Below are 26440 nucleotides of genomic sequence, written 5' to 3'. Positions count from 1 at the left end.
ACTGAGTCAATTACTGACACAGCTGGGAGGCAACCTCTCGAGAAGCTGGGGGTGCTATCCTGCAGGATTATCTGAACAAGTGACCAGTGACCAGTGATGGTCAGTTATACCCTGTGTGACAAATTGGCCAGGGACTATGTTCCTGGAAAAAATGGAACATTGTTAATGACCATGGTAGAGGAAAAGAGAACCTTTCCAGCCTGAAAGTGACGCACTTCTACCCAAAGCCTGTCCCACTAGAGTAATAACAAGGGGAAAGCTGTTTCCTCTACTCCAAATGGCCAATTGAAAAGAGATCATTCTCAATATCAGAAATGTCTTAGATAGAAGGTTGTCTTAGTCAGTGTGGCTACCATAACAAAATACCATAGCCTGGGTGGCTTAAAGAGCAGATGCTTATTTACCACAGTTTTGGAGTCTGGGAAGCCCAAGATTAAGGTGCTGGCAGATTTGATTCCTGATGAAAACTTTCTTCCTAGCTTGCAGGATGGCTGCCTTCTCTCTGTGTTCTCTCATGGTAGAAAGAGAGAGAGAACCTTTGCTTCTCAAAGATTCATCTCCGAATACCATCACGTTGGGGATTAGGCTTCGACATATGAATTTTCCGCGGGGCGGGTGGTGGTGTAGGGGGCACAAACATTCAGTTCATATAGAGGTGTTAGCTTTCACCATCCATTGCCTAATATGTGACGAGTAAAAGGATGGGAGAAACAGCTGCAGTATTTTCCTTCATATATCTGGAATGTAAAAATATATCTGTGATTTCAGGGGTTTTAGTCACATGAAATTAATTAATGACATGAAAAACATTGTCACCTCAGTCTATTCCATTTTCCTCGTGCTTTGTATATAAACAACTGCATACAATTTCTTTTCCTGAGATTAAGAGGCGAAATGCGCTTTTAAAATTATATATTGATATGGATTTGGGGATTTTTTTTAAACTTATTGTCCAGTCCTTGTAATTGCTGTATGAATTGTTTGATTTATGCTGATACTACACCATGTTTTCTTGAAATCTGTTCCGAATTTTGAGCATCTAAAGTAAAACCATAAGATTACCTAAAAGAGTTTTGCATAACTTAGGCTTGCCAGGTCACTTTATTCTGTCCTTTAGAAGAATACTCAAGGTTTGGAAACACCTGTAACTCTTACAGCTCAAGCAATAGAGAAAAAAAGCATTACAACCTTATGAGAGTGTCAACATCATATGTATGAAGTATTCACTATGCTGCAAGAATTTCGGTGAGCTCTTTTGGGGCATTATAAAGAATTTAAACTGTATTCTTCATTTTACTAACTATTTAGTTGGAAAATGTAACATGCATGTGAAACACTTCAGGAGACTTCCATAAAACACAACTTCTAAAGTATCCAGCTAATAATGTCTGAAAGTGCAAAAGAGGCAGGCAAATCATTTAGAGCTGCAGTAGTCTCATGAGTGGAGCCCATATCAGCCAATAATTTTCTGTCACAGCTCACTTCAGTCCCTTCACATCAGTGTCTTTGCTCCCATGATGCTCAGTGATTTCCTGATTTTACTGGCATATGCCAAGACCAGAGTTCTGACTGAGCCACAAGCTGGCAGTGCTGCCAAGGCAGGAGGAGTGCTGAGTCATTGTAGAGAGGGTGTATGTGGGGAAGAGCCTTGAGAATGAAATCTCAGCGAGTGAGGGGAAGAGGTTCCGTCAGGTGGCTAGAGTGATCATCTGGACCAGGTGATAAGGGTCACAGGTAGCATATTAATCTCCCTGCTCTGAAACTTCCATAGCAGTTAGCCCACGTATCCGTAGCAGTTTAGCCAATTACACTGGAGCTTGTGTTTTCAGATTGAGTTCTAGGATAGTTGGAGACATTTTACAAAATGAAAGCTAGTGATTATGAACCAGAGGTCAGACTGATGCCCTTCAGGCTGGCTGACCACCTATTATCTTCCAGTACATATCTAACTCAATTGAAGAAACAAGCCCTAGGAATAACCCAGGTGGAAGAAATAATGGCAAAATAGATCTCTTTTTTGATAGCGAAAAAAGGTGAAGTACTCAGGAAATGTTCAGAGACTTTGTGAAGACAATAGTACAGTTTGGGGTGACAAATAAAAGAAGGCTTGAAGGTAAATGGAGAGCTATTATGAATGAGAAATGTGAACACTTTAAAGAGGTCAGTTCTTCCCATATTGATGTAGAAGTTCAATGAAATTCCAAGCAAAACCTGAAAGACTTTAGAAAATAGATGGAATTCCAGAGTTTATCTGAGAGGATAAACAATCAAGAAGAGCAAAGAAGTGTTTGAAAAATAGAGAAATGAGGGAGTACTGGTGACACCATATACTGAAATTAGGTAAAAACTCTAATAATGAAATCACGTTATACTGCTTCAAAATGAAACAGATGAAGAACAGATAAACCAGAATCAGATCCTATAAACATGTTATTATTTAATGTAGACAGAGGGAAGAGTTATTCAGTCAATGATACTGAACATTTTTGTTAGTGAATTAACTGCCAACTGCGGGTAACAGCAGTTCAGTTTACAGCGGCTTAACCAAATGGTCCGTTCGTTCCCCCCCAACCACCGGACATGGTAAGAATTCTGGAGATTGCAGCCAGGGCTGCTATGGTAGTTCCAGGAGGCCATGTGGACTTCCTTTTGTCATTCTACTGAGCCATTCTCAGCACGTGGCTTCAGTCCTCTGCAAAATGCCTGCATTACGTTCCACATCACATCCACATTCCTGGAAGGAAAAAGGCAAAAGTCATGTGCTGCCTGAGGCTGCCCCTTTAACAGTCTTCCCTGAAGCTCTACGCATTGATTTTCACTAACTTATGACTGATCAGAATTATGTCACATGGCCACTGTAGTTGCAAGGGAGTCAGGGAAAGTCTAGTATTTTAAAATAACTCCTTGAACAAAATCAGAGCCTAATAGAGAGAAAGGGACGTCAGATCCCATATAGGCAACCTTCACTGTGAGCCACAATTAGTTATTTGGGGGAAAAATCCATGTATATCCCCCATTTCCTTCCCTGCACCTGTATCCAAAAATAGTAAAAGGAAGATAGCATCATTAATATTAAAGGATGTAATAACATGTATACATTTATAATTCTACCACAAATCTGCAAAATATACATAGGAAAATTAAGGAATTATATCATTATCATTGTCATTGTGATGGGACTCTGTTTTAAAAAACTTTTTTACTTTAAAAATTTTTGAACTTTGTCACAAGAAGATGTATTACTTTTATACTTGGAAAAATAATAAAATTTATGTTAAAATGAAAATAAACAAAAGTAAATAAACTTGTAAAATGCAATAGTGGAAACTTAGAGGTGTATAAAGCTATTTACTTGGCAGAGGAAATGCTGTGTCTTTCCAAAATTACAAATCCATTGCCTCGAGATCTATTTATTCCTATAATTTCCCCAAATGTGGAAAACTTGAGCACATAATTTGTCATACTGAAACTACAAAATCTGAACTAGAAAGCCAGTATTAGTGAAAATGGGAGGAAAATGATTTTCTTTGAAAAAAATAGTTGGTAGCACTGAAGAAGATAAATTTTAGTGTATGGGCTCTGTAAGTCCGTATGAAATTAAGCCAAACAAGACATTTCATTAAACGATGCATTATTTGTGAGCCTGGAGCACCAAAAGGAATGTGAAGGCTGAAGCAAAGGGTATTAGTGTTAGAAGGAGGATGACAAGCATAGTTTTTTATGTTAAATGTTTACTTCTGGAAAAGCATGCTAATGGTGGTTGCCTGTAGGCAATAGATAAGTCTATGATAAGCCATGGTTACATACATTAGATTTGGAAGCCATTTGTCTGTTGGCCGTTGCAAAGTGATATTGTTTTGAGGTGGGAGAAATTTGGTTAATTTAATATAATACAGAAAGATGATCCTATCAATTTATTAGCAAACTAAAATTCTATCATATATGGAAATAATTTTGAGAAAAAAGAAGATATAAATGAAAGTATGTTTCATATAGATGCTAAATTTAGTGAAATAATTAAATGACAATAACCAATAAATTAATAAATATAACCACCTGTGAGAAAAGTGTTGGTTCTCCTAAACATTAATTGTGTCTAGTCTGGTTCTGTCTTTACCTGTCATGGATAATTCTCATTTTGGATTTGCATTTCTGTAGCAGCTTCCAGTTCTCTTTCTTGAGTTCTTTTGGTGATACCTGTTTTCATAGCATATGAAAGCCTAAGCACAGTAAGAAGCAGAAACCTCTTGAAAGTGTGAAGATGTTGCCACAGTGACACCGGGCATCCTTGAATCATGTAGGATACATTACATTAAATGACTCATTTCAATTTTGCTCCTTATCAGACAGGCAATAAATCATATACAGGTTGCCAGCACCTCTGAAATGTCAGACTTGTGGTGGTAGAATTACATTAGAGTGTTGATTAAGTTCTTTGGGAAATCAAAAGACCAGAGTTCAAGTCTAATAATATTATTATTAGAAATAATAATGGGGAGATTGGTTCAAGATGGTGGAGTAGAAGGACATGCTCTGACTCCCTCTTTTGAGAACACTGGAATCACAACTAACTGCTGAACAATCATCGACAGGAAGACACTGGAACTCACCAAAAAAGATACCCCACATCCAAAGACAAAGGAGAAGCCAAAATGAGATGGTAGGAGGGGCGCTATCACAATAAAATCAAATCCCATAACTGCTCAGTGGGTGCCTCACAAACTGGAGAACACTTATACCACAGAAGTCCACCCACTGGAGTGAAGGTTCTGAGCCACACGTCAGTCTTCCCAACCTGGGGATCTGGCAACGGGAGGAGGAATTCCTAGAGAATCAGACTTTGAAGGCTAGTGGGATTTGATTGCAGGACTTCGAAAGGACTGGGGGAAACAGAGACTCCACTCTTGAAGGGCACACACGAAGTAGTCTGCACATTGGGACCCAAGGGAAAGAGCAGTGACCCCATAGAAGACTGAACCAGACCTACCTGCTAATGTTGGAGGGTCTCCTGCAGAGGTGGGGGGCAGCTGTGGCTCACCAAGAGACAAGGACACTGGCAGCAGAAGTTATGGGAAGTACTCCTTTGCATGAGCCCTCCCAGAGTCCACCATTAGCCCCACCAAAGAGCCCAGGTAGGCTCCAATGTTGGGTTGCCTTAGGCCAAACAACCAACAGGGAGGGAACCCAACCCCACCCATCAGCAGACAAGCAGATTAAAGTTTTACTGAGCTCTGCCCACCAGAGCAACAGCCAGCTCTACCCACCACCAGTCCCTGACATAAGGAAACTTGCACAAGCCTCTTAGATAGCCTCATCCACCACGGGGCAGACAGCAGAAGCAAGAAGAACTACAATCCTGCAGCCTGTGGAAAAAAAACCACATTCATAGAAAGATAGACAAGATGTAAAGCAGAGGGCTATGTACCAGATGAAGGAACAAGATAAAACCCCAGAAAAACAACTAAATGAAATGGAGATAGGCAATCTTCCAGAAAAACAATTCACAATAATGATAGTGAAGATGATCCAGGACCTCAGAAAAAGAATGGAGGCAAAGATCGAGAAGATGCAAGAAATGTTTAACAAAGACCTAGGAGAATTAAAGAACAAACAAACAGGGATGAACAATACAATAACTGAAATGAAAAATACACTAGAAGGAATCACTAGCAGAATAACTGAGGCAGAAAAACGGATAAGTGACCTGGAAGACAGAATGGTGGAATTCACTGCTGTGGAACAGAATAAAGAAAAAAGAATGAAAAGAAATGAAGACAGCCTAAGAGACCTCTGGGACAACATTAAACACAACAACATTCGCATTATAGGGGTCCCAGAAGGAGAAGAGAGAGAGAAAGGACCAGAGAAAATATTTGAAGCGATTATAGTCGAAAACTTCCCTAACATGGGAAAGGAATTAGCCACCCAAGTCCAGGAAGTGCAGAAAGTCCCTTATAGGATAAACTCAAGGAGAAACACACCGAGACACATAGTAATCAAGTTGGCAAAAATTAAAGACAAAGAAAAATTATTGAAATCAGCAAGGGAAAAATGACAAATAACCTACAAAGGAACTCCCATAAGGTTAACAGCTGATTTCCCAGCAGAAACTCAACAAGCCAGAAGGGAGTGGCATGACATACTTAAAGTGATGAAAGGGAAGAACCTACAACCAAGATTACTCTACCCAGCAAGGATTTCATTCAGATTCGATGGAGAAGTTAAAATCTTTACAGACAAACAAAAGCTAAGAGAATTCAGCACCACCAAACCAGCTCTACAACAAATGCTAAAGGAACTTCTCTAAGTGGGAAACACAAGAGAAGAAAAGGACCTACAAAAACAAACCCAAAACAATTAAGAAAATGGTCATAGGAACATACATATCGATAATTACCTTAAACGTGAATGGATTAAATGCTCCAACCAAAAGACACAGGCTTGCTGAATGGATACAAAAACAAGACCCATATATATGCTGTCTACAAGAGACCCACTTCAGACCTAGGGACATATACAGGCTGAAAGTGAGGGGATGGAAAAAGATATACCATGCCAATGGAAATCAAAAGAAAGCTGGAGTAGCAGTACTCGTATCAGATAAAATAGACTTTAAAATAAAGAATGTTACAAGAGACAAGGAAGGACACTACATAATGGTCAAGGGATCAATCCAAGAAGAAGATATAACAATTATAAATATATATGCACCCAACATAGGAACACCTCAATATATAAGGCAACTGCTAACAGCTATAAAAGAGGAAATCAACAGTAACACAATAATAGTGGGGGACTTTAACACCTCACTTACACCAATGGACAGATCATCCAAACACAAACTTAATAAGGAAACAGAAGCTTTAAATGACACAATAGACCAGCTAGATTTAATTGATATTTATAGGACATTCCAACCAAAAACAGCAGATTACACTTTCTTCTCAAGTGTGCACAGAACATTCTCCAGCATAGATCATATCTTGGGTCACAAATCAAGCCTCAGTAAGTTTAAGAAAATTGAAATCATATCAAGCATCTTTTCTGACCATAACGCTATGAGATTAGAAATCAATTACAGGGTAAAAAACACAAAAAAATGGAGGCTAAACAATACGTTACTAAATAACCAAGAGATCACTGAAGAAATCAGAGGAAATCAAAAAATACCTAGAGACAAATGACAATGATAACACAACGATCCAAAACCTATGGGATGCAGCAAAAGTAGTTCTAAGAGGGAAGTTTATAGCTATACAAGCCTACCTCAAGAAACAAGAAAATCTCAAAGAAACAATCTAACGTTACACCTAAAGGAACTAGAGAAAGAAGAACAAACAAAACCCAAAGTTAGCAGAAGGAAAGAAATCATAAAGATCAGAGCAGAAATAAATGAAATGGAAACAAAGAAAAGAACAACAAAGATCAATAAAACTAAAAGCTGGTTTCTTGAGAAGATAAACAAAATTGATAAACCATTAGCCAGACTCATCAAGAAAAAGAGGGAGAGGACTCAAATCAATAAAATTAGAAATGAAAAAGGAGAACTTACAACAGACATGGCAGAAATACAAAGCATCCTAAGAGACTACTACAAGCAACTCTATGCCTAATAAAATGGACAACCTGGAAGAAATGGACAAATTCTTAGAAAAGTATAACCTTCCAAGACTGAACCAGGAAGAAATAGAAAATATGAACAGACCAATCACAAGCACTGAAATTGAAACTGTGATTAAAAATCTTCCAACAAACAAAAGTCCAGGACCAGATGGCTTCACAGGTGAATTCTATCAAACATTTAGATAAAGCTAACACCCATCCTTCTCAAACTCTTCCAAAAAATTGCAGAGGAAGGAACATTCCCAAACTCATTCTATGAGGCAACCATCACCCTGATACCAAAACCAGACAAAGATACTACAAAAAAAGAAAATTACAGACCAATATCACTGATGAATATAGATGCAAAAATCCTCAACATAATACTAGCAAACAGAATCCAACAACACATTACAAGGATCATACACCATGATCAAGTGGGATTTATCCCAGAGATGCAAGGATTCTTCAATATAGGCAAATCAGTGTGATACACCATATTAACAAATTGAAGAATAAAAATCATATGATCATCTCAGTAGATGCAGAAAAAGCTTTTGACAAAATTCAACACCCATTTATGATAAAAACTCTCCAGAAAGTGGGCATAGAGGGAACCTACTTCAACATAATAAAGGCCATATACGACAAACCCACAGCAAACATCATTCTCAATGGTGAAAAACTGAAAGCATTTCCTCTACGATCAGGTACAAGACAAGGATGTTCACTCTCACCACTATTATTCAACATCGTTTTGGAAGTCCTAGCCATGGCAATCAGAGAAGAAAAAGAAATAAAAGGAATCCAAATTGGAAAAGAAGAAGTAAAACTGTCAGTGTTTGCAGATGACATGATACTATACATAGAGAATCCTAAAGATGCCACCAGAAAACTACTAGAGCTAATCAATTAATTTGGTAAAGCTGGAGGATACAAAATTAATGCACAGAAATCTCTTGCATTCCTATACACTAATGATGAAAAATCTGAAAGAGAAATTAAAGAAACACTCCCATTTACCATTGCAACAAAAAGAATAAAATACCTAGGAATAAACCTACCTAAGGAGACAAAAGACCTGTATGCAGAATAGTATAAGACACTGATGAATGAAATTAAGGATGATACAAACAGATGGAGAGATATACCACATTCCTGGATTGGAAGAATCAATATTGTGAAAAGGACTATACTACCCAAAGCAATCTACAGATTCAATGCAATCCCTATCAAACTACCAATGGCATTGTTTACAGAACTAGAACAAAAAATCTTAATATTTGTATGGAGACACAGAAGACCCCGAATAGCCAAAGCAGTCTTGAGTGAAAAAAACAGAGAGGGAGGACTCAGACTCCCTCAGTTCAGACTATACTACAGAGCTACAGTAATCAAGACAATATGGTACTGGCACAAAAACAGAAATATAGATCAATGGAACAGGATAGGAAGCCCAGAGATAAACCCACGCACCTATGGTCAACTAATCTATGACAAAGGAGTCAGGAGTATACAATGGAGAAAAAACAGTCTCTTCAATAAGTGGTGCTGGGAAAACTGGACAGCTACATGTAAAAGAATGAAATTAGCACACTCCCTAACACCATACACAAAAATAAACTCAAAATGGGTTAGAGACCTAAATGTAAGACCGGACACTGTAAAACTCTTAGAGGAAAACGTAAGAAGAACACTCTTTGACATAAATCACAGCAAGATATTTTTTGATCCACCTCCTAGAATAATGGAAATAAAAACAAAAATAAACAAATGGGACCTAATGAAACTTAAAAGCTTTTGCACAGCAAAGGAAACCATAAACAAGACGAAAAGAGAACCCTCAGAATGGGAGAAAATATTTGCAAATGAATCATCGGACAAAGCATTAATCTCCAAAATATACAAGCAGCTCATGTAGCTCAATACCAAAAAAACAAACAACCCAATCCAAAAATGGGCAGAAGAGCTAAATAGACATTTCTCCAAAGAAGACATACAGATTGCCAACAAACACATGAAAGGATGCTCAACATCACTAATCATTACAGAAATGCAGATCAAAACTACAGTGAGGTATCACCTCACACCAGTCAGAATTGCCATCATCAGAAAATCTACAAACAATAAATGCTGGAGAAGGTGTGGAGAAAGGGGAACCCTCTTGCACTGTTGGTGGGAATGTAAATTGATACAGCCACTATGGAGAACAGTATGGAGGTTCCTTAAAGAACTAAAAATAGAATTACCATATGACCCAGCAATCCTACTACTGGACATATACCCAGAGAAAACCATAATTCAAAAAGACACATGTACCCCAATGTTCATTGCAGCACTATTTACAATAGCCAGGTCATGGAAGCAACCTAAATTCCCATCACCAGATGGATAAAGAAGATGTGGTACATATATACAATGGAATATTACTCAGCCATAAAAAGGAATGAACTTGGGTCATTTGTAGAGATGTGGATGCATCTAGAGACTGTCATACAGAGTGAAGTAAGTCAGAAAGAGAAAAAGAAATATCGTATATTAACGCATATATGTAGATCCTAGAAAATGGTACAGATGAACCAGTTTCCACAGCAGAGATTGAGACACAGATGTAGAGAACAAACGTGTGCACACCAAGGAGGGAAAGCGGCGGGAGGTGGGGGTTGTGGTGTGATGAATTGGGAGACTGGGATTGACATGTATATACTGATGTGTATAAAATTGATGACTAATAAGAAAAAAAATTAAAAACATAAAAAAAAGATATTATAATGGTAATATTTAGTAGAGGATATTTACCAATTGAAAAGAAAGAAGTTAATGTGGAAAAGAAGACAAGAATTCATCACAACAAGCACTCAGAATATTTTGCACCTTTGAGGATTAAGAGGTACAAACTACTACATACAAAATAAATAAGGTACAAGGATATATTGTACAGCACGGGGAATATAGCCAATATTTTATAATAACTTTAAATGGAGTATAACTATAAAGATAATGAATCACTGTCTTGTACACCTGAAACTATATACTCTTGTAAATCAACTATACTTCAATTTAAAAAAAAGAATATTTTACAGCTTTCAGTTTGGACCTGTTTTTTTTTTTTTTTTTTCATGATGAAGTATTTAGTTTTAGGTTCACAACAAAATTGAGAGGAAGGTACAGAGATTTCCCATATACTCCCTACCCCCACACATGCATAACCTTTCCCATTATCAACATCACTCACCAAAATGACACGTTTGTTACGAAGAATGAACGTACACTGACACATCAAAATCACCCAAAGTCCATAGTTTACCATAGGTTTCACTCTTTGTGTTGTGCATTCCATAGCTTTGGACAAATGTATAATGACTTATATTCATCATGATAGTATACAGAGTATTTTCACTGACTTAAAAATCCTCTGTATTCTGCCTAGTCATCACTACCCCTACCTCCACCCCTGGTGACCACTGATCTTTTTATTATCTCCATAGTTTTGCCTTTTCCAGAATGTCATATAGTTGGAATCATACATTATGTAGCTCTTTCAGACTGGCTTCTTTCACTTAGTAATACGCATTTAAGCCTCCTTCATGTTTTTTCATGGCTTGATAGTTTATTTCTTTTTAGCACTGAATAATATTCCACTGTCTGTATGTACCAAAGTTTATCTATCCATTCACGTACTGAAGGGCATCTTGGTTGCTTCCAAGTTTTTGGCAGTTGTGAATAAAGCCTCTATAAATATCTGTGTGTAGGTTTTTGTGTGAACATAAGTTTTCAGCCTCTTTGGGTAAATACCAAGGACCATGAATGCTAGATGATATGGGAGGAATATATATAGTTTTGTGAGAAACTACCATAATGTAGTGACTGTACCATTTTTGCATTCCCACCAGCAATGAATGAGAGTTCTTGTTGCTCCACATCCCAGCATTTGATGTTGTCAATGTTCCAAATTTTGGCCATTCTAATAAGTGTGTAGGGGTATCTCATTATTGTTTTAATTTCCATTTTCCTGATGACATATGACATGGATCATCTTTTCGTATGCTTATTTACCATCTGTATATCTTCTCTGAGATCCTGTTAAGGTTTTTGGCCCAGTTTTTAATTGGGTTGTTTGTTTTCTTATTGTTGAGCTTTAAGAGTTCTTTGTATATTTTGGATAACAGTCCTTTACCAGATGTGTCTTTTGCAAATGTTTTCTCCCGGTCTGTGGCTTATCTTCTAATTCTTTAGACATTGTCTATTAATTTTAATGAAGTCCAGCTTATCAATTATTTCCTTCATGGGTCATGTCTTTGATGTCATATCCAAAAAAGCATCACCACACCCAGGGCCATCTAGGTTTTCTCCTATGTTATATTCTAGGAGTTTTATAGTTTTGCATTTTACATTTAGGTCTGTGATCCATTTTGAGTTAATTTTTATGAGTGGTGCAAAGTCTGTGTCTAGATTCTTTTTTTTTTTTGCATGTGGATGTCCAGTTGTTCTAGAACCATTTGTTGAAGAGACTGTCTTTGCTCCATTGTATTGCTTTGGTTTCTTTGTGAAAGATCAGATGACTATAGTTATGTGAGTCTGTTTCTGGACTCTGTGTTCCATTCCACTGATCAATTTATCTATGCTTTCATCAATACCACACTGTCTTGATTGCTGTGGGTTTATAGTAAGTCTTGAAGTTGGGTAGTGTTGGTCCTCCTACTTTGTTCTTTTCCTTCAATTTTGTTTTTGCTCTTCTGGGTCTTTTGCCTCTCCATATAAACATTAGAATCATTTTGTCAATATCCACAAAATAATGTGCTGGGATTTTGATTGGGATTGCGTTGTATTTATAGATCAAGTTGGGAAGAACTGACATCTGGACAATATTGAGTCTCCCTCTCCACGAACATGGAATATCTCACCATTTATTTAGTTCTTTGATTTCTTTCATCAAAGTTTTGTAGTTTCTCATATAGATATTGTGCATATTTTGTTAGACTTATATCTAAATATTTCATTTTTAGGTGCTAAGGTAAATGGTTTTGTGTTTTTAATTTCAAATTCCACTTGTTCATTGCTAGTATACAAAAAAGCAGTTGACTTCTGTATATTAACTTTGTATCCTGCAGTGTTACTCTAATCACCTATTAGTTCCAGGAGTATTTTGTCAGTTCTTTCAGGTTTTCTGCATAGATCGTCATGTCATCTGTGAACAAAGACATCTTTATGTCTTTTTTCCCAATCTGTATACCTTTTATTTCTTTTCTTGCATTACTGCATTAACAAGGACTTCCAGTATAATGTTGAAAAGGAGCGGTGAGAGGGGATATCCTTACCTTTTATCTGATCTTACTAAGAAAGCTTTGAGTTTCTCACCATTAGCTATCATGTTAGCTGTAGGGTTTTTGTAGATAGTCTTTATCAAGTTGAGAAAGATCCCCTGTATTCCTAGTTTACTGAGAGTTTTTATCATGAATTGGTATTGGTTTTTGTCAAATGCTTGTTCAGCATCTATTAATATGATCATGTGATTTTTCTTTTACAGTCTGTTGATGTGATGGATTATATTGACTGATGTTTGAATGTTGAACCAGCCTTGTATACCTGAGATAATCCCACTTGGTCATGGTATATAATTCTTTTTCTACATTGTTGGATTTGATCTGCTAATACTTTACTGACGATTTTTGCATCTATGTTCATGAGAGATATAGTCTAGAGTTTTTTTTTCTCTTTATGTCTTTGGTTTTGGTATAAGGGTAATGCTGACCTCACAGAATGAGTTAGGAAGTATTTCCTCTGCTTCTCTCTCCTGAATGAGATTGTAGATAAGTGGTATAATCTCTTCTTTAAGTATTTAGTAGAGAACCTGGTGTTTTCAGTAGGTTAAATGAAATAACTCAATCTAAAGTGTCATGTGATTGGCTATATTTTTCATTATCAGTAAGAAGATATAATATTAGATAAAACAAGAAAGAAAAGATATCTTTTTCAAGTTACTAGAAAGAGTTTTCAAAATATCTCAGTAGTGATCTTGAGAAAAAGTATCCATTACTTTTAGCCCATTCTGTCTAGGTTAAGACCAACACAAAAATTTATTGCAGGTTCATAAAACTTTCTTAAGTGATATGTTTCAACTATTTATATTTTATAACAAGAAATCTTTTAGATTTTTAATCAATCTAAAGAAGGAGGGGGGCTTCCCTGGTGGCGCAGTGGTTGAGGGTCTGCCTGCTAGTGCAGGGGACACGGGTTCGAGCCCTGGTCTGGGAAGATCCCACATGCCGCGGAGCAACTAGGCCCGTGAGCCACAATTACTGAGCCTGCGCGTCTGGAGCCTGTGCTCCGCAGTAAGAGAGGCCACGATAGTGAGAGGCCCGCGCACCGCGATGAAGAGTGGCCCCCACTTGCCGCAACTAGAGAAAGCCCTCGCACAGAAACGAAGACCCAACACAGCCATAAATAAATAAATAAATAAATAAATAAATAAATAAACAAACCCAAAGTTTAAAAAAAAAAAAAAAGGATATCTAGGGAAAGCACCCATATAGCCATTAAAAAAAAAAAAAAGAAGGAGGGCTCCCCTTACATACTTCTAAAAATTTACATCTTCCCCCAAATCTTCCCTGTAGAGAGTTTCTGAAAATGTGTTGGGGTGGGGGAAAAAAGGAAGTTGGAAAATGATGAACTAGGTAATATTCTCTTTATTGAAATGAATGGTGCAGCTGTGTTCACAATATGTGAGATTATTCAGTTATTTAGAAGAGCCTGATGGACACCCTCCCATTTTCGTGAGGGCTGCCTGCTATTGATATTGTTCTAAGTCAAGGTAACTAGACTGAGCTACCTCTCATCTGTATGGTACCTTCATGTGATTATTAAAAGGCAACCCTGCCACCTGTTGAAAAATTGTTGTAATATGCTGGTTTTGTTGGAAGACACTTTACTGCCCCCTGACAGACATAAGTCATAATAAATCTACAGACTCATGTGAATTGCACCATCTTGTACATGGTGCCGTTGTTCAGTGCCTGGCCTGCACCATCACATGGGGCACTTGCAAGTAGAAGAAGATAATAGAAATCACCATAGCAATATTTGTCTATAACATGAAAATGAGAAAACCAGACTCACTGTAGTAACTCCTGGAAAGTCCCTGTTCAGCAAGTTGGTGGTATTGGAATGTTGTGGAGATGGGATGTAGGGTGGGGAGGGTTCTTTCATTGATGGCTTCCATTATTGGGAACAAGAGCTTGGCCATTGCTCTTTATATGTCTTCCAGGCAATTAGAAAGCCTAAAAATTCCAACTACTTAGCCAAATGGAAAAGAGTCTCTGTTTACAGAGAAAACACAAAGCTTGCTTCTTCTCCATCATTGAGCAGGCTGAGTATACTTAGCAGAACTTTTCCACTTAGGGGTCCAAGTTAAGGCTATCAGTGGCTTTTTGCTTGAAATCTAAACATTTTAGAAACATTTTGTAGAGAAAACTATTCACAGGCCCTTTCAAAAAGGAATCAAATAAATAGTTTGGGGGGTTTCCATCTTGGAATTAAGATGTTTATTTAAGAAACTCCAATAAAGCCCTCTTTCAAGCTATGAAAATTATAGTCAGAATCGAGTGGTGGACTGAGGATTCAGGAAATAGCTATTGATTTGTTAGAGAGCTGAGGGCGTGGGGAGTGGCGGGGGGAGGGGAAGGGCCAGGAAAGGAAGCAACTCGAAGAGAAACTTTTGCTGATGATTCTTATTTCCTCCAACTTTGAAAAGCTTTCCACCAACAGCAGAGTTTAAAGCATTCTCACTCCCAGATTAGTCGACCTAGTCAAGAGGTAGTACCCAGCTCAGGCTGTACTTCTCTGAGCAAAGGCATGAGAGTGGGTGGGAGTGACAAATTGGTTGGGAGGCTTAAGTGCAAAAGGGATTTTCAATGAGGGCAGGCAGGGCAATAAGGGAAGGTCCAAAGTCTCATGCCCAAGGGATTGGGCAGAAACCAGGAAAGAATCTGAGGAGAAGAACTGGCAAGAGAGACCCTGATTGGAGAAAGTTGCACTGAAGAAGATTCCAGAAAGATGCCAGAGGTGGAGTCTTTTTATTAAAGCGTGCCCAACAGATGAGCCCAAAGCAGGGAGAGAACCGTGAAAGAAGTCAAACTAAACTGGACACCAACCTGTCTTTTTATTTACTTTTCAAAACCTCCACGGGCAAGAAATCAGAAAGTAGTGAGGAAAACAGTATCAGAAAAGTGCCAGAGAAATGCCTGGTGATGAGTTACAGGGTTACAAAAGACGGCTGAGAGTTCTATACAGAAAAACTGGAAGCATGTGCAAATTGCATTATGATCAAAGTGACAAAGCTGGACGAGCACCTGGAAGTAAATATAGAAGTGTAATAGTTCTGAGGTAGGTTCATTGCAGATCAAAGGCTCTGAATGATTTACAAGGAAAAAAGTAGCTTAGCCAAATGCTGCTGATGACATTTCACGCTTTCTACCTTATGCTTCTAACTATTCTTTGTAAATATAATCCTAAATCAGTGACCCATTTAGGTTGTCTAATAAATGAACACTTTCAGAGTTCCATACTTGCTTGTTTTCTGCATTCATTTCAGTGAAGTAATGGTGAGGAGATTATGTCATTTAGATTTTAGATTTGATCTAAACTATCATTTAGATTTTGTTTTGATTTAGCAATGATATAAACTCTATGGATGTTTAAGAATATCCATAATCCCCAGTTGAGCTTTAGTTATTGTTGTGGTTAATGGGTGGCTTAGTTTACCCATCAGCTGCATGGTCAGGGAAGTAGAAAAGAAACTTCCCATGGAAGGACAAGCTTTTTAAAATTCACAGGGACCTTGCCTATTAGTAGATATGACCCAAAGTGACTTCAGCTCCAACCAGTAAAATGAGTAACTCTCCCCTTTGGGCTTGGGGTGGAGCTGGGTGGAGAGTAAAGATAAAGAAACCAGAAACCTCCTCCCCCTATGTCCACCTTGTGTGGTCGTTAAAGATGAAGTCAATGGCTCTCAACCTTGGCTGCACACTAGAATCACCTGGAACCTTTACAGATCCTGATACCCAGTCCACGCCCCAGAACAGTCAAATCCGAACCGCTTAGGAGGACACCTGGCACCGGTGTGTTGTTTTAAGTTCTGCAGGCTATTCCTGTGTGCCGCCAGGATTACAACTGGATTACAGAAGACAGTGCAGGTCCCTGGCATACTTTTGGTGCCCAGTGAGTGTGAACATCCTTGTCTTTGAATTGTTTCCTGCTCCCCCACCTCTCCCTTTTCTGAACTTGCACAGGTTGATTTTGTAGCAGACTTGGTCTTACAACATGTACCACAGGTGACTTTGCCTCAGAGTTGGAGAATTTGTTTTCTTCCTCCTGTTGAAAAAGACAGAACTCTCTTCTTTTCTCACTTCTAATATACTGTCTCATCACTTATTTCATGCTTTCATCTTCCTTCCAATATTACTTAACTTCTTTTTACCTCTAAGGCCTAGAATCTGTGGATTTAGGAAGAATTCTAACTTCTGTGTCCCTAGGGATTGAATTTAGGCAAACCTTCTCGAGCATATCAGAAGGATCAGGGTGGAAGTAAAGCTTAAGGAATAAAGGGGGTTCCTAAAAATAGAGCACAATTCATCTATTTCAGTTAAAAATGCCTTCATGTTTTCTAAGCATTTTTTAACTCAAGCATTTTTAATAAGCTCACTTATGAGTCTTGTTGAAAAATAAATAAAATATACTTGTTTTCATTAAGGGAAGAGATCTTTTGCCATCTTAGGTGGTATTGTTGAAGGAGACAAAAAGGAGTCCAAAACATGGCAACAGGCTAGATTATTAGTGACATAATGGTCACAGAGGTGCTGGTAGAGCTACATTTTCTTCCTGCAATTAGTATTTTAAGTGCCCACAAATTACATATGAAAGTCCAGATAACCTCCTTACAAAAGGGAAGACTGAAAAATTATGGTCTTTGCAAAATCTTCATTTTTAAGGATTTATAAATGTGTTTTTGTCAATAGGCAAGTGACACGTCCACTTGCTAGTTGTACTTTGAAGGGAGAAATAGTGCTAAACGACGCCAACCTTTATCTATTATGATCAGTTCCAAATGCTGTAAGCAAGTGCAGATATCTGGAGATACACTTGCAACACTTGTGAATTACAGATTTCCTTTCTTCAACAATTTTTAAGAAAATCAAGAAGGCAAAACTCAAGAGGCAGAAGGGAACTCTCTTTAGTAACTTTATTGTTTGAATCTGTAGGCATTTGAAGCAAGACTGTGAGGAGTTTAGCCAAATTGTGTTCATTTGCAGAAAGTCCTACAAGGACTCTAAGGAGAGTACTCACAAGCCAACTCTCGAAATAGGGTTAGAATTCACCTGGGAGGAAGTGGTGTTGGCACCAGGATGCCCACTGAGGCAGTTGTAATAGGTGAATGTAATTCCAGACCTAAAGCTCTTACTGTAAGGATTCAGTGGAAGGAAAAGTGATGTTGTAAAAGAAAAAAAGTCAAGAAACACATCTGATGGACATAAAAATAATAATTACAAACTAAAATTTTATTACAAGACTTCTTGAGAATTTTTAACTCACCTTGATAAGAAAACTAGACAAGGGAACATCTCCTAGAGGGATAACAGACGCCTCAATTTTCATCATGTTTAAATTGATGAGCTAATCAGTTTGAAATGTCATGTAAATTGAAAATGATATGAAATTGAACAAAAGGGAAAAATTAGAAGGAGAAAAATTTGTGCATTACCTATGTAAGAAACTGAATTATGACATAGAAAAATACTATATAGGCAAGTTTCCTGATATAGGTAGAAGGTTAACTATTTGCATTTTTAATTCAATAAGAATATATATTTTAAGATGCTTTGGGGTTCTGATGATTACCAAGACAGATGGCTTTAAATCAGAGCTTGTAATATACTTTTCAGCCCCAAAGCTATTTGGTAGTACTGTCAAGGGAATGTCAGTGTTTGATGCTAATCCAATACTGTCTGGTGTCTTGTGTACTATTGGGTTTTATAAATTCAAGACATCGTACATACAGTTTTTAAAAAAGAAATCTGTAAGAAAGACTTGAAGTTCTTTTCATTCTCAAAGTGCCTTGTGTTGTTGCTTCCCATTTCCCTAGGAAAGTGACAGTATTGGAGGACCCTGATCAGAATATCCACCTGAAGAACTTGTCTCTTCATCAGGCAACCACAGAGGAAGAAGCTCTGAATCTGCTTTTCTTAGGAGACACCAACAGAATGATTGCAGAGGTAATAAGCATTTCTCTGCAAGCTGTTTTTTGCACATTATAAGATATAATAGAATTTTAGGGGCAGCAATGACTTTAAAAATAATCTCATCCCAATTTCATGTTAGGAGAAGGAAACCTAGATCCAGAGAATTGAGGAGATTTTCCCAAGGTCTTCCAGCTAGTTAATGAGCAGGGACAAAAATCTAGTCTTTTTAAGTTTTATATTTTTAAATTTTCTACAAATTGATTTGTTGCTAGTCAGTGACAACTCATCAGAAGTCTTAATTATAGGAATTTTTGCATAATTTTTGAAACTTAAAATACATAGTTCATTCTTCCTAACCTCCAGTCATCCATGTATTGGCATATGTTTACCTATCCATGTATTTTCATGTATTTAGTGAATTAATATTTGTAAAGAACTTAGAATAATGCATGGAACATAGGAAGTGCTCTATGCATTTGCAGCTATTGTTGGCAGATCCAGGAACACTGCCATGGTATGTAGTATAAGTATGTCTCAGCACGTTATTGGGGATATACTTATACTAAAAACTATTTGTTGTTAATCTGACATTCAAACCTAACTGAGCACCTATATTTTACCTGGGAACCATAGTCTGGAGCCAGGATTGACCCAACTCAGTCTTGGGCCCTAACCTCAACCAGTTACTGATTGGAGATGGAGGGTCACAAAGGTCTCATCCAGCGACACTGCAGTGAAAGGAATTAAGTGGCCGCGGTAGTGGTGGTGGTGATGTGGGAACAGTTCCCCAAGTGAACAGCTTACTGTGATCATGGGCACTTTCCTTTTTAAATCACACTCCCCGCGTTCTGTGTTCTGCCTTGTCCCTGATGACAAACAATAGGTGAGGACAGTAAGCTGGGAGGAGAAGTAGTCTGAGAAAGTCTCCCTCAAGTGACTTCTTTTCTGCCTCATTTTCACCCTCTGGAATGCACCACCTTAAATACAAGATAGATAAATGGAAAGAAAAGTCAGGTAGTGAAAGCATGGTGTTGACATCTGTTATTGTGTTGAGACTTTAGTTTTGTTGTTGTTGTTTTACTAGTTCTGCATCAGTACTTTTCAATAGACTAACTTAAGTAAGTTGAGCTTAGGTGCCACATATAATATGGATTTAAGGACCCTTAAATTATTATTTTTATTTAAAGAGAGTGGTACATAGTTTTTAATTCAGAATATCTTCTTTTGTTTACAATGTTTTGCATTTGTGTATTGCTTCAACATTTTTGCCCATGCGATCATCCGTGATGCTCTTCTCACAATAATTGAAGAGAAAGGAATAAAGGCAGATTAAGAATTAGGGAGTGTAATAATGAAAGATTTAACATGCCCCACTAAAAAATCCTCCTCCTCCATACACAGTTCAATAAACAGCAAATGGAGCAGTACAGACTAGAGATGGGTCCTGCCCACCAATCGAATATGAAAAAGGAAAAAGGTAGATCCATAAATGCTGTTGGAAAACACGGGGAAACTTGTCCCTGCCTCACTGCTAACCTTCTTCCTGAGGTGACGCATCCCTAGAGGACTCCAGGCCTCATCCTCACAATTACGTCACCTCATCTTTAATGGGTCAGGGAGGGCTCCTGGCCCTGGTTCACTATGACTTCTATTAGCTAAAAACCTTGGCCATTTGCTATTTTAAAGTTATGCCTTAACTTTAGCCAACTGCATCTTTTCAGACTATTGTAAAGTCTTGAGGACCTTAAGCTTCCTTTGTACAAGCTTATCTGTCATGTCCTATCACCTTACAAAGTTCCAAAAGTCTTTTCCTATTATTTACTGTTGAGTGTTTAACAATAGTATAAATAGCTGAAACATGAAGAAGTCCAATTCTAACAATGTTGGTTATGCATTACTTTAAAAACTTATTCACTTTTTTCCTGTGTGAAGCCTGATTTCTTTTAAACCAAATCTAATAAGTTTTGGATGTTTCTGTGCTTGGCTTTTATTTTTTTCTTTGGTAATAGCTGCCATGTTATATCAAGAACCTGCTCAATAGACTTGGCTTTGTTGTAGATGCTTTATATATGTATATATTATTTCTTATTCTTATTTTATAGATGGAAACTAAGGCTCAAAGAGTTAGACTACTTGCCCAAGGTCACACAACTAGTAGGTGGCAGAGCCAGGGTTCAGCTCCAAGTCCGACCGTTTCAGAAGCTTATGTTCTTTCCTTACACCACAGTTCACAAATTCAATAATCAAATTGACATATTTCAGATTTTTCAAGTGAGGATACATTTCTGTATTATTTAAAAAATATAGCAAGTATGTAGCACTTCAGTTTATCTCTTGAATTCATTGAAAGCAAATACATAAAAATATAAATGAAGAGTAACTGTCAATCCCTGGAAATACTTTATTATTCAGTCTCCGGAGAGGCATGTTTTAGATTACAACCGAGCTGTCAGAATGTAATTTGTCAGCACAGAACGAGCTTACCAGGATAAAAAGAACACACTAATCATTTTTTTTAAAAGGCGAGGTTCCCAATTTCCCATTTACATAGAGAAATCCAGAAGTTGCCATGGTAACCAGAAAACATTTGCAAAACAAAGTCTAAATATGGGGACCCAAAGTGGAGAGCTCTTCCCTTTTAAGTTCTCTACTTCTAGCCAGCATTTTAAGGAAAAGTTATTAAAAGTAGCTTTATCCTCTTATTTTTAGAACTCACTCTTAAATAATTTCTGTAATCCTACCAATGTTTTGAATAAAACCTGATTATGTCCTTAGGGTAAATTTTTTCAAAAGTTGATTTGCTGTACCAAAGAGAATAAATATTGTGAAAGCTGAACTGTGGGTGACCCAGTGTCAAAGCCCACCAGTAGCAAGTATAACTTGGTACCTTTTTGTCTTACCATTGAAATGTTGCTCTCAATTAGTCACATCTAATTGAACAAGACATTCTGCATTTGATTGTTAGGCCCTGCACAGTCCCATTGCTGGAACTGTTTGTTCAGCCCTGCCCACGGTCTAGAGCACTCTGTCCCCAAGTATGGCCCAAGGATAACTTGTATTAGGATACTCCATGGTAGTCAAAAGACACAGTTTCCTGGATCCCATATCTGATGGATAGATTTAGAATCTCTGCAGTGGAGCCCAGGAATATGCATTTTAGCATTTTAAATGTGCTCAGTCTAAATTTGGGGGCAGTTTGGGCTTTACCATTAAGAAGCTGGTTGAAACCCACTCCCAGAGAAGTATGTGATCAGGTCCATATTCTGTACCCTCACCAACATCACAGGATTTGAAAGTTCTGCCAATTTGGTAGGCAAAAAAAAAATTTGTTTTAACTTGCATTTTTGATTACCAAATTATTTTATATCTTTATTTGCCATTTGCATTTCTGTTTTTGTTTATGTGCTCTACTTGTTCTTCTCTTGGAGTGTCAGGGTAGGTCTGGTTGATTTGTTGACTCCATGAGGGCTGGCACTTGGTCTTGTTCACATCTGCCGCACCTAGAAACAAAGCCTGATATATAGTAGGAGCTCAGTAAATAATTGTTGAGTGAATGAACGTTAAAGATAACTTTTGCCTTTGTCATATATTTAGCAAACATTTTCCACCATTTTATGAATTTTCTTTTAGTTTTCATTTCTTTTTTTTTAACATAGTCAATCTTTTTATTTTATGGTTTCTCCTTTGGATGCCATGCTTAGAAATGCAATAGCTCACCGATGAGTAATTCTACTTATTAGAAAGTGTTTTGTTTTGAATTGAAATCTGATGCCCCGTTGCATCTACCCCGTTGTTCCCATTTTGGCCTGGGACATGGAAGGGGATGGTCATCATCAGGTTGGAGTGGATTTTATCGGAGGCTTCTGGAGCATGGGGATTTCACCTGGATCTTGACAGAAGCTGTACTGAATTAACAAAATCAGATGATCCCTCTAGGAGCAATCTCCACTGATAAAAGTGCCATTTAACTATTCATTTTAGGGAGTCATAATGTTGTTCAAAGTGAATAATTAGACTAATATGGCCTTCTTTTACAAGCCAATTTGGAGAAGAGAATAATGTTCAGGGTCCTTTCTACCAAAACTTCACAGTAGTGTCTGTTGTAGGTTAAATTGTCTCACCGTGTCAAATTCCTGTGTTGAAGCCCTAACCTCTAGTACCTCAGAGTGATCTTATTGAGAGATGGGGTCTTTACAGAGGTGATCAAGTTAAAATGTGGTCATTAGGTTGGGCCCTAATCCAATATGACTGGTAACCTTATAAAACGGGGAAATTTGGAGACAGACTCATATAGAGAGAGTGTGCCATGTGAACATGAAAACAGTCATCTACAAGCCAAGGAGAGAGACCTGGAACAGATCCTTCCCTTATAACCCTCAGAAGGAATAACCAACCCTGCTAACACCTCCATGTGAGACTTCTAGCCTTCAGAACTGTAAGATAATAAATTTCTATTGTTTAAGCCACCTAGTTTGTTGTACTAGAAAACTAATACGGTGTCCAAATAACCTTGGATGTAATTTCTTATATGATTGGTATCTGGTGTTGCTCTTGACCTTGATGAATTCAGGAGCGATAATATGCTATATATAGTATAACATCTGGAAAGACCCTACAATTCTCAGCTAGCAGCTATTGAAAGACAAGACTGTAGTACTGTTCAACTCTATTCTCTCAGCATCTGGCAACTACATAGTTGGTCAGTCATTAATTAAAAAAAAATTTTTGTCGAATTAATGTGGAGCAGAAGACCTGGTGATTTCAGGAGAAAAGACCTGCAATCTCAAGCCCAGAATCGGGGGTGATTTTATGGTACACTGTGCCACTTGGTGAGTACAGAGTACATCACAGATGACTTTGACATTTTAAAATTTAATTTGTGGTGCTTCAGACCTTTTGGAAGACATTACTTTCTAAATAACCAGCCTCCCAACAACATTTACAGGATTTGTAAATTATTTTCCCAGGAGCTATTAGAGGTCTTTCTGCCTAATTCTTTGCTTGAAATAAAAAACATACTAAATGTATCTGAGTTGTGCTGATGCGTTTTGTAAGCTCTCAGACTTTGCACTCTGTCAAACTTTTGGAGTTAGTTGTGTGACCTTGTAGAAGTGCAAAGACAATTGGGAGACAGGCTGTGAGTGGAGTGAGTAGGTTTGTACAGTTACTGAAACAGCTGTCGCTGGACACGTTGTCTAATAACACGAGGACAGCACAGGAAGGAAAGAGCAGCTTTACTGTGTGATTGTGTTTGTTAACAGCTCTCTAAGCCTCGATCTCCTTGTGTAGTGTGTGTGGGAAACAAGAGGATTGGGGTTGCAATTAGTGTTCCAGAATCATATTCCAGCAGACCATTAGAGAGACACTAAATAACACATCCTCACAGATTTTCGTTGGAAAGATATATTAGTTGTATATAATTAGCAAGTATACACCAAGATTTGTGAGCCTGAGAAGAGCAAAATATTTAACAGGGAAAATCCATTTCACACTGCTCTTATTATAATGAGAATAGCATCTTTTATCATTAGGTCCCAATAGGCAGCTAGAAGCCTTAGCAAAAGATGTGTTGACAATTCTAACTTCTCTTATCTACTGTATATATGTTAGTAGGTATAGAAAGAAGGGAACTTAAATTTTGAGCACTTAATATATCCCAAGCATTTTTCTCCCTCTTTTTTATATTTTATATATGAGAAATACACAGTCTTTCTTAACTAGTGATTCTGTCTTATAACATAGTTTGCATTCTGCTCTCATCTAACCTGATTAGTGGCATTGCATGAACCATAAGTTTCAAGTCTAAAACGTTTATTAAAATAAATGAAGTGGTACGGTGCAGCCATTAATAGAATATTAAAATGTACTCACTCCATATACATAATTAGAGAAACACAGTCTTCTTGGCTGTAAAAATTTAGCTCCTGAGTTTCTTCTGATCTTTAAAATTCTGATTTCTGATTAAATAGCAGAAGAAAGTAATTTTTACTCTACTCCCTGCTACTGAAATTCACCAACAACAGCAACAAAAAATGAAAAATAGAAGAGGAAAAGCCATCTTCAGTGAAATAAGGAAATAGCCATAACCTCAAACCTTGAGGAAATCTGCCAAATACTATGAAATTTGAATTACAGTGAGGGAGGTTGCTGAGAGCCAACACATATATCCTCCAACCTCAGGCAGGATATGGTTTCTCCTTAAAGAAAGCGTCACAATTCTTAAATGCAAATCCAATGATCTTCTGGTTAGGGTGGTGAGATCTAAGAACATAGACAAGTATGATAGGGCAATATTATTTAGATATTCATTTTACACTATAGAAGGTAAGTCCAAAGAAGAAACCTTAAAGACAGGCCATTTTTATGGTCAGTGGTCTAGGCTTATGGCCAAGAAAGATGACCTTTGGTGAGTGGGATTCAGGGAGTTTGTGACTTAAGGGGTTTTGCCATCCCAGACCTTTTAGTGAAAAAATTTGAGGAAAGTATGTGCTCTTAAGGCTAAGAATGAAATATGTGCAGAGTAGAGGTACTCAGGACACAAACTGAATTTGAATATTCCCTTACCCATCTCCCAGACTACTCTCTCGGAAAAAGATGCACATGCTCAAAGATAAAATTATCAAAAGGAAAATAGCTAAAGATCTTTCCACATATATGGAGTGTGGAGGGAAAAGCAACATACATTTGAAGACTCCTTACATTAGGAAGCAAGGCAGTATACTTCATAATCTTAAATATGTTACCTAAAAGCAATCTTTGTTTTTAAAAATAGCTTAAAAATATAGAAAGTTTCAAAGAAAAGATTACAAGACAAGAAAATAAAAGCAAGCTTGAAGAACTCAGAAATGAAAGAGAAGAAGAAAGCCATTATAGTGATGAAAGTGCCGTTAAGAAACAAAAGAGAAGGAAGGAGAAAAGGAGGAGGAGAAGGGAGACAAGAAAGAAGAAGAGGAGGAAATGTGGCTGAAAAATAACTAAGGATATTAAAAATAATGAGAGAAAATGATACCTGGAAAGAGAGCCAAAGGAGAAACCAATTGTGAGTAATTAGAAATCCTGAAGAAGAGTAAGGGCAACAGAAAAAACATGGATAGAGAGTGAGAGAGAGAGAGAAAGAGAGAGAGAGAGAGAAGTTTCCTGAAATCTGGAATTACTTGAATCTGCAGATGAAAAGGCCATGCTGTGTCTAAGAAAAAATTGAAAGAGCTCAACTCCAAGATAAAATCTATTGAAGTTACTAATTTCCAAAGCTAAATAAAGAAGCTTATGGACATCCAGTCTGAAAAATGCAAGCCAACTATGAGTGAAGATTAAAAAAAGTTTGCTCTTGGACTTTTCCTTAGCAATATTCAGTGCCAGAAGACAGTGGAACAAGTTCTGAAGCAAGGATATTGTATCCCAATAATTTTATACCCAGCCAAATTTTCAAGTTTTCCTTTAAAAACAAAAACATCAGACAAGTATTTTTAAGCATGTGTGAATCCTGGAAGAAAATGAACTGAGGGATCATTTTTAAAAATTGCTTGACAATCAAGTCTAACCAACTAAGAGATAAATCAAATTAACGAATGTGAGAACCCAGAAACATTACAAAAGGACTGGTG

General features: G+C 37.5%; 1 protein-coding gene across 1 annotated transcript in view; it reads left to right on the top strand.

The window, feature by feature from the left end:
• The window catches only part of KIF6 (kinesin family member 6), a 403702-nt gene that overhangs the window by 97030 nt on the left and 280232 nt on the right, over nt 1-26440 (top strand). The window contains exon 6 of the mRNA XM_082347818.1: nt 18740-18869. Within this exon, the coding sequence (XP_082203944.1) occupies nt 18740-18869 (130 nt within the window). The remainder of the gene's footprint in view (nt 1-18739; nt 18870-26440) is intronic.

This window comes from Balaenoptera borealis (genome assembly GCF_965194805.1).
Source record: "Balaenoptera borealis genome assembly, chromosome: 12".
NCBI lineage: Eukaryota > Metazoa > Chordata > Mammalia > Artiodactyla > Balaenopteridae > Balaenoptera > Balaenoptera borealis.
Note: the sequence above shows the minus strand (reverse complement) of the source record. Positions and strands in the feature narration are given on the sequence as shown.